Source organism: Corvus moneduloides, chromosome 6 (genome assembly GCF_009650955.1).
Source record: "Corvus moneduloides isolate bCorMon1 chromosome 6, bCorMon1.pri, whole genome shotgun sequence".
Classification (NCBI taxonomy): domain Eukaryota; kingdom Metazoa; phylum Chordata; class Aves; order Passeriformes; family Corvidae; genus Corvus; species Corvus moneduloides.
Genome location: NC_045481.1, coordinates 34,878,765 through 34,897,356, shown reverse-complemented (window position 1 = coordinate 34,897,356; position 18,592 = coordinate 34,878,765). Strand labels below are relative to the sequence as shown.

Below are 18,592 nucleotides of genomic sequence, written 5' to 3'. Positions count from 1 at the left end.
ATATGTGCAGTTTAACTTGATTTACTTGCCCCAGTGATTCCAAAGAAAAGCATGAATTCCTGAAATTGGACACACCTTTACCAGGAGGAAGGCTTCAGGCAGAGTTCAGCAAAAACTACCAAGTTCAGAATTGTTCTCCCACTCTGGCTGTCCTGCCTGAACAGAGGCACACCCAGAGAGTATGTATCTTAGAGGAAATGAAGCAGATTTTGACAGGATTCTAGACAAAGGAAAAGCTAGTCATAAGCTTTTCACCTATAGCTATTCTGTAGGTGACACTATTAGTGGGGAGGCTAACTTGGAAGTAGTTATAGTAGAGGCCTACCACTTAAGGTCAGATGTGGGAATTTCCTTAACAAAAGCAATAAAGAGCAAAGAGTTGCATAGGATACCTGAGAAGATACGAAGTTTAAGAGAAAGAACAGTTACTATGGTAAGATACCTACCTTTTCTAGACATAGGGGGAAAAACTAGATATGCCTTTGTAACTCTGTATTCTTTGCTACAGAGAAAAACTTTCAGAGAGCTGAAGTTAAACTTTCTATTTGGGACTGTCATTCACTGGAGAGCACACTGTTGCTTGATTATTTTTATCAAATCTTTCTCTTCAAATTGCATGAGGTTCTACCACTGAACTCTTCCCGATTCTGGGACTTAAGCAGAGGCCAGGGGAAAAGTCTTTCGATTATGTAAAACAACTGCTGAAGCATTTTTAGCTTTGTTTGCCAACAGAACTAGAAGCAAAACTTGAAAACTTTTAGGTAAATTCTTAGATTTCTGACAGGAAACTTAAAAACCTAGTTTGCTTCTGACACCAGCTATTCAAGCTAGATCCGATTCTCAAATCTTTGGGCTCAAAATGTACTTGTCATACAATTGGGCCAAATCCAGAAATGTTGAGGGACAGGTGTTAGGAACGCTTAAATTTACTCAAGTGTGGTAATTTTTTTTCCTCCAACTCAGTTCCAGTTTCAGCACCAAAAAAGTGTTCTAGAAGATACACTGCATTTTTCTTAAGTTAATTATACAGGCAAAACCTGATTTGGAAGTTTGGACTGACTTTTTTTTTTTAATTACTTTCATGCAAGAACCACATACACACAAACCAGGATAGCTTCATCCTCCTAGGATAAAAGCTAACAGCGACACATCGTACCTGTTTACACACTGACAGATTCTACAAAACAGTGCAGATGAGTTAGGATGCTTTGTCCTATGGGTGCTTTCAAATCCAGATTAGAAATCTGCAAAACATACACTGCAGTATGCTAATGAGCAACAGCTAGTTTCAGCTCCAATACTGCTGCCAAAGTGCTTCAGGTGAAGAAGCACTTTCATGGTAAAGAAAAGCTTAACTTCTCTTCACAATCCAGCTAGTTTGGAACTCCCTTTGGTATCTATTGCTGACAATAAAAATCCTGAAATTTATATAGTCTCAGAACTGAAGATGAAGACAAGAAAAGCCAAGGTTTCACACTGATTGCTTTCCAGACCCTGTCTTATTCACCCTTAAGAGACACCCTATTTTAGTAACAAAATGGCAAATGTTTAACTTGTCCAGTTATTTACAGCTCTATCAGCCACCTTAAATGTAATCCTGATTTTCCAGGGTATGCATAACTGATAGGTGAGCTAGGAAGTTCAGGAGAGCTCCAACAGTTAGATTTCAACAACTTTTCAAGTTTTAAGAAGGGTAGTAGCTTAGGTAACAGCTCAAGCACAACAGAACACGTTTTTTTTTCTACCAACCCATTTGTTACATCAGAGGAACTGAGGAGAGGACAAAACCTGACAGCCTTGGAAAACTTAAGTCTTCAACAGCTACAACAGTAACATCCAGATTACTTCAGAGCCAACTACACTACCTCAATGAAAGAGTCCTTAATTTGGAAAAAGAAAAAAAGAAAACCACCACCAAATTGGAGCATAAAGCACTTTTGGAGTTCACTGTGAAGAGAACACTCAGTTCCCTGGGAGCTCCTGAAGATGAGCACCCAAAAAAAAAAAAAAAAAAAAAAAAAAGAAAAGTGGGCTGACATACTTCCCCTTCTAGACAATGGATTTAACAATCATTAATATGCCACCAGCAGCAAATAATGTCCATTTTGTAAAAGTCTGTAGAAATTGCACCTACTACTCTTTCTACAGTTCAAGCTTAAACTGGGAAAGTAAAGGGAGTGCAAGAGCAGTTACTGCCACTCAGAGAACATCCTGACTATGAAGCAGAACATCCCTGGCTCTACAGAGCACCTAACAAGCTAAAGCCCATAGAAGACAGCTTTGACTTTCAAGCCTAGGCCTAGGGGTACGATTCCTGCTCATAAAAATACTCTCTGTACTTATGCAATAATAAAGAAGGAAAGACAGCCCATAGACACTGAAAAAGTCAGAGGAATGCTACTGTAGCAACCCTGATAAAAAAATCACAGCAAAATTCTTCAGTGTTCACCCCCTTTAAGGAAAGCATGAGACAGGTAGCACAGCCAGCAGCCACCACTGAAATACCTACTGGTGGAATAAGGTATCACCTATCCAGATAAGCAGTGTCACTTGGCCATCACTTCAGATTTTTACCTACAAAGCTGCAGGATAGTATCTCTAGAATAACCTGAAGCCTTCAGGTACAGCAGTGAGAAGCACCATTCTCTTACAGCAAAAAACTAAACCCCTGGACTTCTACATGTGTCCAGTGCATTTAAGAAATCCTATCCCATAGCAAGCACTTTCAGAAGTTATGGTAAAGCTCTAGTCAGACAGATTTCTGCATCTAGCCTAATTTCCAGTAATATTTCAGATGCATTGCAGCTAACTGAGGTCAAGTAACACCACCAGCAGCAGCACTGAGAATCCAACTGGCCACGGTTTACTACAACAGCAGGAAGGTTTACTACAACAGCAGGATTTAACCCCCAATCCCTTACCTGACAGAGCTCCAAAGCCTTGGCTGTAGATACTGGTATTGTTTTCAATTCTAAAAGGTGGATAAAGTTCTTCTAGATTTACATATTTTGAGGTTAAGACACAGAAAGGGAAATAAGTCAAGCCAATCTCTAGAACTGTGGAGCAAAAGAAAACAGTGGAGAAAAAAAACCATTGCATTAACACCCCTGTTCATTTTACACATACCAGTCTCACAGATTTCTGTTAAAAGTAATTTGCTTCCACTGAGCCTGAGAAGCATACACATTAAAACTCCCATTTCCCTACAAGTTTGGAGCTGATAATCCTCTAGTGTTCCAGATGCGTACACATTTTTAAAAGCTAATTTTGCACACAGCTTATCTTCTTTTGCAACACTTGTCTGCTCACTTCTAAGGGCAAAGGAATAAGCCAAATGCAAAACTCCAGGCAGAAGCCAACAAGAGTTACCACCATTCTGTATGGTAACTAGACCCAAATCAGAAGCAGCTTCTTGGCTCAGGCAGAAACCTCTTTATCTGGCTAGTATCCACAAACTCCAACTCATTTAATATCCTCCACTTGGAAATTACACCCAAGAGCTTCTGGCTTTTTAGTTCTTAACTTGCACCTAGTTCCACCATGTATTTGTTTAAGCCCAAGTGTAGAATGCATATAAATCTGCTTCAAAGAAGTGGGAAGGGAAGTGGTTTGATGTACTAGCTAGAGTAGGTTCTTTAATCTTCATGCGACTCAAGGGAGTCCATGCTGCAACAAAAGATTACCATACTACATGTTTCTGACTAGCATGTATACGGTACACACAGAAGCAAGATCTAGAGATAGTGTACATCTGGACATTAAAGGATACCACTACCTCTACCAGGTGTTTTCACCTAAGGATGCTTCCTTATCTCTTTGATTCCCAGTTCACTCCCCCTCCATACCATACATGGTCATGCTGCTTCTTGTGCAACCCACAATAGCCATAGAATCTGAGACAGTTACCTTTACATTAAGGCTGTATTGGATTGTTTTCATTTGCTGGAGTGTCAAACCCTAAAGTATAAGAATTACAACTAAGGATTATATTTTGGGTTCTCTGTAAACCGATGAAAAAGTTGTCAACCAACGACTCTGGACTCCATGAAATTACAGAACAGGCACCATTCCATGCATCATAAGCCTACATACAGCAGCTAAGTTAGTGGACTTTGTTCATCAGAAGGCAGAATATGGCTTCCCTGTGCAATTCAAGTGATAATTCTCAGTCATGGAACAGAGGAGAGAACAGGGATGGACAACATTTTCCACATTCCTTCTAGTCTGTGACCCAAGTAATGGTTACAGAGGACTGGTGGCCAAGAGAAACTCTGAAACAGAATCTGCCCACTAAGTGTTTGGAACCTCTCCTCCCTACTTGAGGATCAGCACTTCTCTCTGGATATGATTCCAACTATCATTAACTGGACCAGTGGCCAAGAAAAACCTTAGAAAAACAAGTTATTTCATCTGTCCTACTTCCCCATCTTTCTCATCCCTACACACCTTCCCTTCCATTTACTATGATTCTTTTTATCAGAGGCTCTCCCATGAGAAAGCCCTCACTTTTACCACCCCCTCAACCCCAGCTTTAAGCAACAGCTCAGTGGCACAGAAAGAGCACACTTCTTCCAGTCTGAATAGGATAAAATTACATTCTTTCAGTTAGTCATGAGACTCAGAATAGAGAAAAATTATATCAGGCCAATGCTCTTACAGCAGTGAATCAAATTTAACTTCAGATTGACAAGGGCCGCCATGCAGCCTACCAAGCCAATCTCAATAGATTCACAGAATAGAATCTCAATAGTCTATGCCTTGCAGAGAAGGAATGTTGCATGCAAACAGTCTGCTGCTTTCCCCTTAGCCACTTCAAGTCAGAGTGCATGGGGCAAGGCAACCCAGTTTACAGAACTCTGGCACATGTTCTGGGTCTATACTCAAGCAGTGAGCAGTATGGTCCTCTGTGGCAGTTACTCAGGTATGATGTCCTGCTCACATTCATTCATCTACTTCATCCAGAGGCAACAGAACTCCAGCTCCAGCCCAAGAGGGGAGTCTAGGTGCCCATGGCAGAACAAGTTATCTGCCTACACACACCAGTTTCTGTATGACTTCCTCCACCTGCGTGCAGAGTCTGCCAGCAGCGCTGGTGGGTTGCTTGTCTAGGCTTTGCTGCCAGACTCTACTTGCCAAAACCCTGAGCCAACCTTTAATGATGCAGCCTCTGTTACTATAGTAACTAGTGTTATTTTCCTATCTCTAGGCACAGACCTTGGGGGGAGGTACTTAAGTTTGCTCTCATTTCACACCTACCACTCACTTGCCCACTGCATAGCTACGTGCCACTCCAAATGAAAACCTCTGTCAGTGAGCCCTCAAAAGCAGCTGGCCCAGCCACAAGCCAGTGGGAGGCAAAAATGCACAAACCCAACATGCAGGCATATCCTTCTGAGCAGCTACAGCTGGGAGACCACCAGCAAAGAGTTTGACAGTCCAGGCAGCTGGAGGCTTACGGGGCCTTCTAGGCCACTGCTCTAAGCACAGACACACAACAGAAGCATCTGACAATTACAGAGTGGCTCAGGTTGAAAGGGACCACAGTGGGTCATCTGGTCCCACCTCCCTGCTCAAGCAGGGTCATCTTGGAGCACATGGCACAGGGTTACATCCAGATGGTTCTTGAATATCTCCAGTGAGAGAGACAGGACAGCTTTCCACCAAGGGTATTACTCCAGGCTGCTACTGTCACCTTGGCATCATCCAGTCAGGCTCAGGCCAATCTTCAGACTACCCTAAAAGTGCCACACAGACTAGAGTGAATCCCTTCATAAGCCAAAGCAGGTCTGCTCCATCATCACTTGCAACACTGTAGGGGCTGCACTTCCATGAAGGCATGAAGGCCTTCTACTCAGATAGCACCGGCTTCCCTTGGAGCAGTTCTTGTAGGGAAGCATAACAACCATAATTGTCACCTCAAGTTTTTAATAAATAGCATTGGTCAGACGACAGGCCCACTATATGAGGCAATGTTTCCTTCACCAAACAAGCAGATGACCCTTTTATAATGCCCATGAATATTGCTAACACCATCTATATTGTTACTGCAGCATCCCACAGGAGCCTACATTGCATTAGGAACCTACCTTAATAAAGAGAAAAATCATCGAGGATAGGAGGCATGAGGCTGGTTTCAAGGGAAGGCCTTATCCTGGGGAAGCTGCTCTCAGGCTGAAGAGCTGCTGATAGCCTACTTGAGGCCATATACAAAGAACTCTTTTGTATGGTGGGTGGTTTTCACTGTCCTGAATAAAACTTTACACCCTGGTGTGATTAGCTATGCTTTCCTGTTGTTATTCTCTTAAAGCTACAATCCCTCCTCCCCTCACCACAAAAAAAAAAAAAAAAAAAAAAAAAAAAAAAAAAAAGGCGCACAGAGCTGCATTCTCAGTTAGGGTTTTGGTGCCAGAATACTCCTTATACTCTCATACCTACAGGCAGTAAAGTCTTCACACACAGAAAGCTTCACATGGTTCACATATAAGCTGCTGAACACAAGTTGTAACTGCTCACGTGAGCCAGTCAGAAGAGGCAGACAGTTACCTACCAGTTCCATGACATCCTGGTAGTTTCTCTGCATAACCAAATCTCACACTGACCTCCCTCCTCATCCAGAAAGCTCCAGCATGGAATGGATATACCACATCAGTGGCAGCCTTCACTGTTAGAGCAAGAACTTCACAAACAGAAGAGCCTCTCACAAATGAGCATAGGAAGCTTAGAGTCCTACCAATGCAATGACAGCACTTAAGCTCGTAAGCTTCACAGTTGAAGTCACAACAGCTGCTACTCTGCCAGAACGTCACTTGAGGACCAAAGCAGTAAACTACTCCCACTGCACACCAAGCTTGGCTCAAGGTCTGCTGTGCCACAAAGTCCCTGGATGGTGCATCAGCACCAGAGACCTCGTGGCAGCTGCCAGGGGACTCTGACAGGAAGCCACCACACTGTCTCACAGGATGCTTAAGTATGGCAGTCAGCACAGCAGCCTTCACGGATCAGCTTCAGTTCCACCTGTATTGCTTCCACGTTTAGCTTTTAATGTTAGCATAAAGCTTATTGTGTAACACTTAACTGCACTGTCAGATGTGCCAGCACCAGAAGAACTGGGATTCACCGGCCAAGTAAGAGACAAATGGGGTTTTGTTTGTTTGGGGTTTTTTTGACATAGTAATGTCGCAATTAGTTTGAGATGGCAGGATAAGAACATCTAAGATATTTAAATAGCAGTATTAATATTTCAGAGCTACTATACTACTGAAATGAGTTTACAGTCATCTTACCAATTGCTTCAGGCCATCTGGAAATGAAAGAAGCCAAGAGAGCATCTGCTCTGCACTGTGAAGATTACCTTAGCACATGACTAGAGCTAGAAACTGGAAAATTAGTCCAAGAGGTTATCATTGTAGGTGTTCCACCAGCTACAGAGCTTGCTGCCACCACCAGAAAAAATACATGAGCAGTTTCTCTTTCTGTATCTAATCTTTTGCTGGCCAGAAATCTTTCATTAACAGCATAGTTTATTAACATGAGTGGAAAAGTTCTTGTAGCCAACTCTGAAGTTCAGGCAGTTAAAACACCAACTCTAAGACTACACAGAGCAAGTCAAATCCTACAGCATTTTTCTGTTTAGAACAGGGCCCACTGTTCCAATAGGAACATAATGTTTTAATACTTCTCTGCACAAGAATTAATCCTGTTCTTCACCACAGTTGCACACTGTTTAAAAAACACAAGTCACAGCAGTTTCTTTAGTACACATAAATGAATTTAGCTAACATTAAAGGTCTAAACAGGAGCAAGGAGAAATAGAAATAAGCAGTATAGCTCCAGAGTTTCCACTTAGGTAAAAAACATCCCTCAGCCAACCAAAACAGGGTATCTGTAACCAAAAGCTGTTTGCCGTAGAGTAACAAATCTGTCCTATCTCTTTTCTAAAGACTTGCCTTTGGGTACTTGTTTCTTCATTAAATGAATCTCCCCAATGGTAAAGAAATCTAAAAGCATTAAAGTGCTTCAGTTGCTAATTATTGGTGTAGACCCTTGCAATGCACAGTGGTGACTAAGTTCAAACCAAGAAACAAAATTCAGTCATTGAAAACCTACCAACAAAGCTGCAGGAGCCTTTTCAGCATTTTTTTAATCAAGATTCTTATTTGGTGTTCTAACTAGTAGCCAACTGCAGCAGGAAATTCCCAATGCTCTGCAGCACTCCAATTTATGCACTGGAATCTGTTGGTAGCTTCACAATTTTACTATTTACTACCTTTCTTTGTAACAGCACTGAACTGTAAGGTCTTCCCCCAGCATGCCTTTCAAGGGAAGATATGACATGTTTCCATGCATGGAACTATGAAGAAAATTATAGTGATACCCTGTCCTCCCCTACCATCTTTTAGTCCTCTGAAGTCACTGGAGGGGCACAGGTGCCCAGTCTTCCAGAAATCCAAGCCTGTTGCTAGGACAGCTTTTGACTGCTGCAGCGCATTCTGGGCCTCCTGCAAGCATTCACCATTTCTCTGTGCTCGTATCTGTCATTACTGTCACCAACAGCTCTCTGCCATAAATGGATAACGTTCATAATGGTCAGGAGTTATACTGATAACTGCTATCAGTTATACTGATAGCAGAGGGCCGACACAGATCTCTCTCTGAACTAGAAAAAACAAAGGTCACACTTAATTATCCAGATGGAGGAAAACAGAGCTTAGTGGCACAATCTGCTATGAAAGAATACTGCTTAAATGCACCACACAGTAGGAGATGCAAGAGCCAGCCCGGTCAAGCTCCCCATCTATTGCTTTGGGATCAAGGAGGGGGGAAACAGCAAGACCTGGCTTGTCACACACCTCAGATCTCATGCCGGCAAAGAGGCACACAAGAAGATAATATGAATAGAAAATAAAGCCTGATTATCTTTTTCCAGAAGGTAGCATCCTTCTAACAGACATTTTTCAAGTACAGTCCCACAATGCTCTTTTGAGCTACAGAAGTAGAAGTGACCAGGTGATTGTTTAACGCAGCAGAAGCTTTACTAGAGTCTGTCAGCTGAGGAAACAAGTCACACAGCAGCCTTGGGCTTCCAAGTTATTTCTAGGACAAGATATTAGACTTCCTATGGTGCTCCACTTGGGACAGTTGTTATTAACTGTCATTGGGCAACAGCATATATGCAAGAGCCAGATGTTTCCTACAAGTCACTGACACCAAGCCTAAGGAATTCACATCACTGCTCATAGTTTCACTGTAACAAGAAACAGCAAGCTTCATACATCTTTTGAGAGCCAGAAGTTCCTCAACAGACCTGTAGGTACTAGCTGCACTTATAATTTACCTTGGTATTCAAGTAATTATCCTGAACTCACTTCATCTGAAAGTTTCATCCATTATTGGCACAAGAGATGTAGATATGCCTATTTCTCTTCAATACCTCTAGTTTTTCAACATTTTCTGCAAACAGTAGCATGCCATTCTCTTCTGCTTATGTATTGAGTAACAGAGCTGGCTGCCTATCTTAGAACACTACAGTAGCAAGGGAAATGCAAGGAGGAAGATCTAGGACTTGATTCAAGCATTATTGCTTTTGAATTCATTTGAATTCACTGAGTAGGACTAAAAACTGTTGTTCACCTTTAAAAGCATTTCAGCTTGAAAATACTGTAGTTCTAGTGCTCACCATACAGAAAGGAGTGTGAAAGAGCAGGTACCGCACCTAGCAATTGAACACCTACAAGATTAGACCCCCAGAACTGCAACACTGGACACCCGCCCAGGGAGATTTCCTGACAGGAATACACTCTTGATCGCAAGCCCACATGAGAAATACATACTGGTGTAACCTGGTAGTCATTGTCTAAGAAATTAATAATAAAGTATTTTTATTTTTATTGGAATTGAAAGTATGGCACCTTTACTGGCAATGACAACTTTACTGGCAATGTCTAATCACTGCAAGAGATGAAGCTCAGGGGCTTATATCAATCAACCTGGTTGCAACCAAGTAAACCAAACTCCTCACCTTCACGTGCACTTAATTATGACACTTTGAGGTGCAAAAAGGCAGATTTCATGAGCTGGACATACTGGAAATATACAGCTTTCCATTTAAGAGCTCATAAGTTAAAACACTAAGTTAAAACTTTAAGGGACATCCTCCTACAGAACTGTAGATGTTAGTGCTCACAGTTGATATTCTCTCCAGCCATGAAGGAAGAAATAGCCAAGTCAGTTTACTTACTTCAAGCAAAAAGTAAATCAGTAGTCCTTTGTATTTGGTTTTCCACTCTCCTGAAGTAGCTCCCACTCCAAGACAACACAGCACAGGGAGCAATTAAACTGCCTTGTAAAGTACAGTACAAAAAATGGTATATAGGAAAACTGTTTGGTATACAGGCTCATTGAATAATTATGCACTACCATCAGGATTTTTTTATTTTGTTGTTTCAATTGTGCTTCATTAAAGCAGTTAGATACTGGTGCTGATGAAAGTGCTAGTCATCCAGCCAGACTCTTACTTATCACCTTTAAAGCTCCTCTCTATGTGGAATCACTCCAGTTTTGAGGTTTATGCTTGATATCAGGTAATAAAGATATATGCATAAAAACCTCTGTGTTGGTTGATCTTTTAAAGCAGGTCGCCAGTAATTTATGGCACACACCAGTTCTGACTAAGAACTGGTGAGATCAGAACTAACAGTTGCTGTTACACATCTGGCCATAAAAGAGGCTACATAGCACAGCTGAATACAACAACATCAGTGCAGCCAGTTGTACACTTTCCATAGCTCTGAGAAGCATTTAATAGCCATCATGGTCAAACACTTCCATTAGGAAAAAAAAAAAAACAACATTTCACTAAAGTCTCTTGTTGTTATACTTGGGCTGAGTAGGGATTTCAAAGACTCCTGGTCTTGCCTAACTATGGGCTAAGTTAATTAGGTACTACACTTCATAGCATTTTAGACTGCTGGGTCAAGAATGCACACGGCCAATGCATCCAACATGCCTGCAGAGAGATAAGTTTTTCCACTTACCCAGAGCTGTGCTTTCATTGCAGCATTGGCTGAAGAACAGCTACTGTTTTGCAGCTTTATAATTGAAAACTGTCACGCTACTCCGTAGTGGTGCTGCAGTGGTAACACTCACTCACTGGGACAACCATATTTAGAAAAATGTTGTGTTCTCCCCCAGAGCAATGTAATAGTTTGGTAAGTGAAATGAACAGCCCCAGTAAGAGTCAAACACTGTCAGATTAAAAAAAACAGAGCTAGACTCCTACAGGGAGAAGCCTGGGCTGAAGGCATCTAGCTTTATTACAGGGATTCATTTAATCCCTGCTCAGGAACATAAAAAAAGAAAAGTCCTAAAGCTATGTGCTGGGAACAGGGGCTACATTAAATCCAAGCCGAGTAATATAAAAACACAGCCTTCCAACCTCCCGCTCCCGTGTTTTTCTGCAATAAATACCAACAAGTTAATACCGGTGTATGAACTTCTCGCATGCAGCCGATACCCGGCTTTTAATATGCGAGCGGGGAGGCCCTTGCGAGGGTCCGCGCCCGGGGGGAGCGGGGCCAGGGTCTCTGCCCGGCAGCCGGGGCTCCACCTGCGGCGCTGACAGGGCGCGGGGGCGGCGGGCCGGGGCACGGCAGGGCACGGCAACCTGCCGCGCCGGGGCGGCAGCTCACTTACCCGGGGCCCCGTGGCTCGGTGGCTGCGACCCGGCGCCAGATGCACCAGCAGCAGCGCCAGCAGGAACGGGCGAGCCCCCGCTCCGCGCCAGGCCCGCGGCACCATCGTCCCTCGGGGCGGCGCGGCTCTGCAGCCACCGGAGGCGGCTCTCCCGGGCGGCAGAGCGTCGGGCGGAGCGGCAGCGCCGGTCCCGCCGCAGGAGGTTCCCCGCCTCGGCCATGGGGATGCCCGTTATAAAGCCGCGGCGGGGCGGGGCCGGCCGGCACTGACCGCGCCGTGCGCCTATCGCCGTGCGGCCGCCGCGGGCCGCGGCCAATGCCGGAGCCGCGCCGCCTCTCGCCCCGCCCCCCCGCCGGGCGGACGGCGGGCGGCGCAGGTTGGCCTCGGGCGGCGCGGCGCAGGGCCCGGGGTGGGCGCCGTCCCCGTGCCCGCGGCACCTGGAGCTCCCGGCGGCGCTTGGGGCTCCCGGCGGCCGGACGTGTGCGAGGCCGCGGGAGATGGCCAGCCAGCGCGGCCGGCACTCCCCGCGGGGCTGCCGGGCTGTGCCGCCGCCTCAAAGCTCTGCCGGGCATACACGGCCCGAGCCCCGGGCGGGGGCAGTGACAGCTGAGCCGTGCAGCCGGGTCGGGTTAGCGAGCAAGTAAATTTGGCAAAGGAAATCATCTCATGGTCCACAAACCGTGTTCATTCGGTCCTGCGCTCTGGGGCCAAGGCTGCTATAGGAGTAAGCTCGTGTCTCAGGGAGTGCAGGTCGTCGTGCCACCTCCATGTCGACACTCGGGACATGGCTGACCCACAGCCACAGAGTCTACCCCTCCCTGAAGATCTTCCTCTGCGTTCCCAGCTGCAGACCTAGCCCCCAACTCACTGCTTTGCATTGCCCAGGTAATCCTGCAGACCTCGTGCAGGTGATGTGTTTGGGGTCTTTGGTAATACACACCTTGCACCTGGGAAACCATCCCAAGTTCAAGTTTAGTTCCTCTTGAGATGACAAGCCCTTAGAGACTGCACATGGGTCCCAGTTCGTCCAAGCACCAGGCACCAAGTAATGGGAAGTTTGGGTAGAAAATGAGCGTCGTCACACAACAGGTGAGTTAGTGCAGCTGTGGAGCAGAAGCAGGAGAAGAGGAGAAAACAGAGCTACATCTACCAGCAAGGCCCAGTCTCTACAGGCATGTCTGAAGAGGGAGCAGTACCATGGCATTGTAATGGCAGCAAGCTGTAGACCCTGAGCATTGGAGGCAGAGAGTAATGCCAAGCCCTCTACCTGGCAGAGGGACTGAGTGGTGGGGATATCTTGTGAACTAGACTGGCTGACATTTACATCAAGTCCTTAATTTTGAAAGTACCATCTTGAGTTTGATGGAGGGCAGGGCAGAGGCTCAACATATTGCAGAGTAATATGCATGGGGGGGTCATTGCTGTGCATGTAATAGTGATAATAACCTTTATGTAGGACTCTTTTGTGGTGGTCTTAGGGAAACACACAAAACGTGACATTTTTTCATACAATGTATTAGCTTTCTTTACTCAGTGACCTTCCAACAGGCAATACTCGCACTTGCAAAAATTCCCTAGAGTGTATCCGCTAGGTATGGGGAGGGGCTGCTACGCCCACACAAAGAACCTTGTTACACAGTAGAAGTCATGTTAATTCTGGCATCGTATCAGAGCAAAGCAGAGTGTTTAGGTATAGCGGTTGCTTTAATCTTTCTTTTCCTTAAAAAAAAAAAAAAAATTAAATGCCAATATGTACCATTTTGTCATTAGCCTAGACAGGATAAGCCGTTTGTTACTCACATGGAGCTCTGCCAGTATTCTTTATTCTTGGCTTGCAGATTTCTCTAGGACTCCAAACACAGTACCCCATACAAGCCTACCTTAGTCCTAACCCTCGCCACTCCACTAGCCTGGTTCTAAGCTTTGCCAGCTCTTCTCCAGTATGGCCTGTGGTATCCTCTGATTTTCCATTTCAAAGTCTCTCTGATCCACACCTGAACTTGTGCCATTCCACATGACATGAGCAGAGAGACCTTGAAGGGAAGATGAGGGGAAGAGCTGGGAAATCTGAATATGAGTGTCCTTGTGTATATCAGGATCAGCTCTGTTGAGGTTGGACAAGTTATACTGGTGCACATCTGAATCTATGAAAAGACAGGCAGAATCTAGTACAGTTTTGTTGAGGCAGTGATCCCACCACTGAAGTACCACATCACCTCATACTTAAGTCTTGATTAAATTCCGGTCCAGATAACAATATTACGCTTGCCTATATTCTCCTCTCCAATTTCATAGGGGGATTTTTGCATCTGACCTATTTTGTGTTTTGCCTTCATGTGTTCTTTGTCACTTGTACTTTAAACATTGATGTCTTTCTTTGGTGTATTTTTCACACACAAACACAAGGATATCGGGATCTCTATGCTAGATAAATGTTTGTTACCACCATGAAAAAGTAATTGTTTTCTTAATCCCTGATAAACAATATCAGCTACACCAGAAACCAACCCACCAATGCCTATGAGGCCTTGACACCAACAGCATCTTAACACCAAGTAGGAGTTCCAGAGAGGGTGAGCAGAACCCTTTGACCTTCATGGTCAAAGCTGTTCATAACCTTGCTACATTGTAGTTCCAGCCATGGCCAGGTGTCTCTCCGTAGGGAGAAATATTTCATTTGTGGATAGTAAGTGCCTTAGTGCAGAAGAGACTTCATAGCCTGGCCTGTGTATCACCACTAAATTTTACTGAGCTGTTCCGAGCCCAAAAATCTCAGCAAGTCAACATTCAGGTGGCTGGAGGGACATCCAAGCTCTGTTTAAAGACACCGTTAAGAGAGAAAATACATTGTTTTTTTCCAGCGGTGAGTCACTTTCACCATTGAAAATGTGGGCCTGACTCTTCAGCACACTGGGCCTGGTACTCTAGTTAGTATAGGTGCACTTTACTGGCGTGGCATCATCAAAGAAAAATCTAGGTAAATAAAATAAATTACAGAAACAGAAAGCTTTGTGCCATTAAATTGTCTGTTATTTCTCTCAGGTTGCTGGCAAGTAGGAAGTGCCTGCACTCGGCATCAGTGGCCTTGCAGAAATACTGATGAGCAAAGAAAAGGCTATTGACCAAACAAAAGAGGGATTGGGCACCTAATCTTCTCACTTAAACGCTTCTGAAAATCCCTGCCATCACTCAGAGTGCCAAATACTGCTGGCACAGTGCCACTTCAATCAGTGATGTCTCACTAGCAAAGAACTTGCCCAGAGTCTGTAACTGAAAACCACAAAGAGAGAAGGATACAGAACTGGAAGAGAAGTTGTTCTTCGTGTCCAGGCATTTGTATACCAGGCCCAACAAATGGATCCTTCAGAGGATGATATAAGCTCAGCCACAATGAATTCAACTATGCAATGCTGCTGAGGTAGTGCTGAAACTGGTACCGTTGGGGCTTGTTGTGTACTTGAGATACAGCCTACAACTTGCACCTCTGAAGATTTACCCCAACCTGTGCCCATCTCTGTTGATGATTAATATCTCGTTGCCATAGTGCTTGCATATCATGTGCACCACCACAAACTCATGGCACAGGACATGTATACTGGTGGTCTTGACAACTGTTCAGGGAGAACTATTAGATTGCTTTGATTATTTGCCTCTGCTTCTACTTGTCCTGTCCTCAAGTTGCAGAAGATCATTGTCGTCTTTTGAACAGTATTGGCACTCAGAACCATCATGGGATTTATCTGCCACAGCTTCCATCAGGGCACGAATCCCCTCTTGCACATGTTTAGTGGAAATGATTACTCAGCTTTCAATAGAGAATAATCTGCTGCCTCCAAATATGAGGTAATTGCTTTTAGGGACTAATTTACCATTAAAGATTCTTTTTTAAGTCAGTAGATGCTACAATCACTCCTGCAAGAGGTTTAGATTTCACTTGTTGTCACAATTAATAAAAGGGGTAAAGAAGAACATGGGAAATTTGCTGTAAGATTCATTTTTGTAGGTTGTAACAATGCAGAATTTAGAGCTGGTTTTTTTTCTTTGTAACTTTTTGCCCATTGAATAAGTTGGACCATTTTAATCAGAGAATTATCAATTGCTGCCAGGCCTTAATTGCTGAGAACCTGCAGTAGCAGAAGAACCTTTTCTACTATGCTGACACCTGCAAATCTCTATCTAGAGGCAAGTTCAAGGCAGTCCAGAGTAAAGACTGAAAAGCCACAACTGAGCACACTCATGACCCTATGCAGTTAGGAATAGCAACCACAGGAAGAGAAAGCCTGTCCAGTCACCCTAAAATGAAGTAGAATACAATTTCCCCAGCTTCCCAGACAGAGGTAGAATATTGGGAGTGTGGGGAGGAGTAAGTTTGACTCATTGATTATGAGGGTGGAACATCATTGGGTTCGAAAGGATTCACATCACAGCATACAGCAATTTTACAGTGTCATCCCACTGTCAACACAGTTTTTTACTACATCTTTCACTTTACTGCATTCCTTTCTTTTTTGTTTTCATAATAATACTGGTATATGGCCAACAACCTCTTCCCATGATAGAGTAACAGTCAGTTGCTGCTGAGTGCAAAGTATTCACACTTGTTAAGAAAGAGACACATTGCTTTGGGGTGTTCAGCATGTTTTGGGGTGTATTTACTGGATCATGTCAACAAAAAGGAGTCTCAGCTTTTTATGGATGCTATATATATATATATATGTATGTATATATATGTATATATATATATGTGTGTGTGTGTTCCTGAATGAAACAGAAACCCTTTTAGTAAAAAATAAGTATCCTATTGGGCTTTTCATCCTGGAAGCTCTTTGCAGAATATTCACTTATACTTGAACAGAAAGCTTTGTCAAAAACATTACAGGATTTCAAGCCTTTTCCCATGAAATCCATCTAGAGTCTGCCACTTCATTCATTATACTTCATACAGAAATTCTGTTCAGACTTTTTCTCTGTAAAGTATATTAGATTGTGTTGGTCCTGGCTGCACTACTTTGGTTTCCCAGAGTTGCTAGTAGTCCTGATTAGTTCCCACCACTGCCAGACCCTCACCTCTCACAAGTGCCCATCCATCTGGTCCTATTACCCAGCCATACCTTCATGCACCAACCTATGTTATTCCATCATGGGAAGAGGCTGTTGTCCATATACCAGTATTATTATCAAAACAAAACAGAACAGAATGAAATCAAAAAGAAAGGAATGCAGTAAAGTGCAAGATGTAGTAAAGAGGCAGTAATGCTCATTTGCTCTTCAGTGTGTTTTTTCATGGTACTGCAGCACATACCAGTCTTTAAGGGTGGAACCACTACAATGACATAGCTGATGTTGGTCTGTAATCGGCCAGCTCTTTGAAAACAAGGCTATTCTCCTTTTTTGGCCTTTTTACTCTTACTTATGTTTTGCAAATTATAGGAAATAATGCTAAAAATCAATATAAGGCCTTCTACAGTGGTGGTGAATGATGGGTATATATGTGGCACTGGAAAATTGAATGACTCTTCCAAATATCTAATAGATTTCTAATGTTAATTGTGCACTCCTTTGAATTCTGTGAAGCAAATGTAACATCACTCCAGGCTCTAAAAAGAATGCCAATCAACCGTATCTTTCACCTTTAGAATCCTTAAAAGTACTTAGGGACTTGCCAATTTTTTTTTTTTTATTTTGTCAGCTATGAGTTTGAAGTTGGGTTGGACTCCATATGGACTCCAGAAAAGAAGAGCTCTGTTCCAACCTCATTTATCAATCTTATCAAGGCAAGGATTCTTTCTGCTCATCCTGTCTACCTGGGTGGGATAGATGGAAAGTGGGTGGGGGAAGAACTACCTCTGCACTGAAATTTTGAGGACTTGGTACTCTGGGCTGCAAATGCAAAGGAGAGCAAGTGGTGAATCCCCCATACATAAGAACTCTCTGCCCATGCAGAGTGGGCTCACTATCAAAAGTGCAAAAGAACTGTGTGTGTGTGTGGGAATCATGCCAGGGAACATGGAAGGCAAGGTCTCTTGTCTGACCTCCCCTGCATGTGATCCTCCACCAGCACAGACAACAAAAAGGAGGAAGAGACTGAGGACCAGGCCCTGTGACCTCAACAGGTCATGACATTGGGACTGTATTTTGTTGCTTGAGCACATTTACTTTGTCTCAGAGGGATGCTCAGATGAATGCAATAAAGTATTTTGTCCCACGGGTTGGCACCCCCCTCATCTGCCTCTCTCTGTTAGCAGTCCATATCTTCAGGAAACTCAGAATCAGATTTGTGTTCTAAATAGCATGAAACAGCTCAGAAATATACTCCAGCAAAGAAACCCTGACATCAAATTAGACACTTTTTGTCTTCTCAGTTATGGAGGCAAAATGGTGACAAAACAGCAGAATACATTCTAAGATGTCTTGATCCCGCAGTTTTTCATCAGGGGCAAGAGTAACACTCGTTATCGGACAGGCAAAGTTTGTTTTTTCTTCCCTACCAGTTTCTTAGCACTGATTTAAGTTTCACACTGACACCAGCAAAACGGCACTTAAATCACAGCCCTGAGAACCAGCTACATGTATCCAAAGCTGAGCAGAGTTCAAACCTCAGCCCTGTGCTGATACAGAGTCTTTCTGTTTTAAATTGCCCACCCACTCACTATTCCCAGCTGCCGAGCCACATAACGTTCAAAGACCACACACAAGGTGCAAGAGCAATAGGGGCCTGTTGAAAATTAAAGTGCAACAGCTTAGTCAAGAGGATAGACTCCAGCATTGCTGCCTAGAAAATGGGGGCAAGGAATGAGACAGAAGGGCAGACAGGACCGTGGGAGATCCATACAGAAAGCGATGGGAATCTACACTGGAGTGTATTTTACAGAAATCCCCTACCCTCGGCTCAACAGATCAA

General features: G+C 43.8%; 1 protein-coding gene across 7 annotated transcripts in view; it reads right to left on the bottom strand.

Annotated features, from left to right (window-relative positions):
• SMOC1 (SPARC related modular calcium binding 1) overlaps positions 1 to 18,592 on the bottom strand; it is a 155,872-nt gene that overhangs the window by 119,274 nt on the left and 18,006 nt on the right. The window contains exon 1 of one of the 7 annotated variants that reach the window (XM_032113595.1): positions 11,692 to 11,910. The exons of the other annotated variants lie outside the window; for them this stretch is intronic. Within the exon in view, the coding sequence (XP_031969486.1) occupies positions 11,692 to 11,796 (105 nt within the window). The 5' untranslated portion in view covers positions 11,797 to 11,910. Of the gene's footprint in view, positions 1 to 11,691; positions 11,911 to 18,592 lie in introns of those variants that run through there. 7 annotated transcript variants of the gene reach the window in all.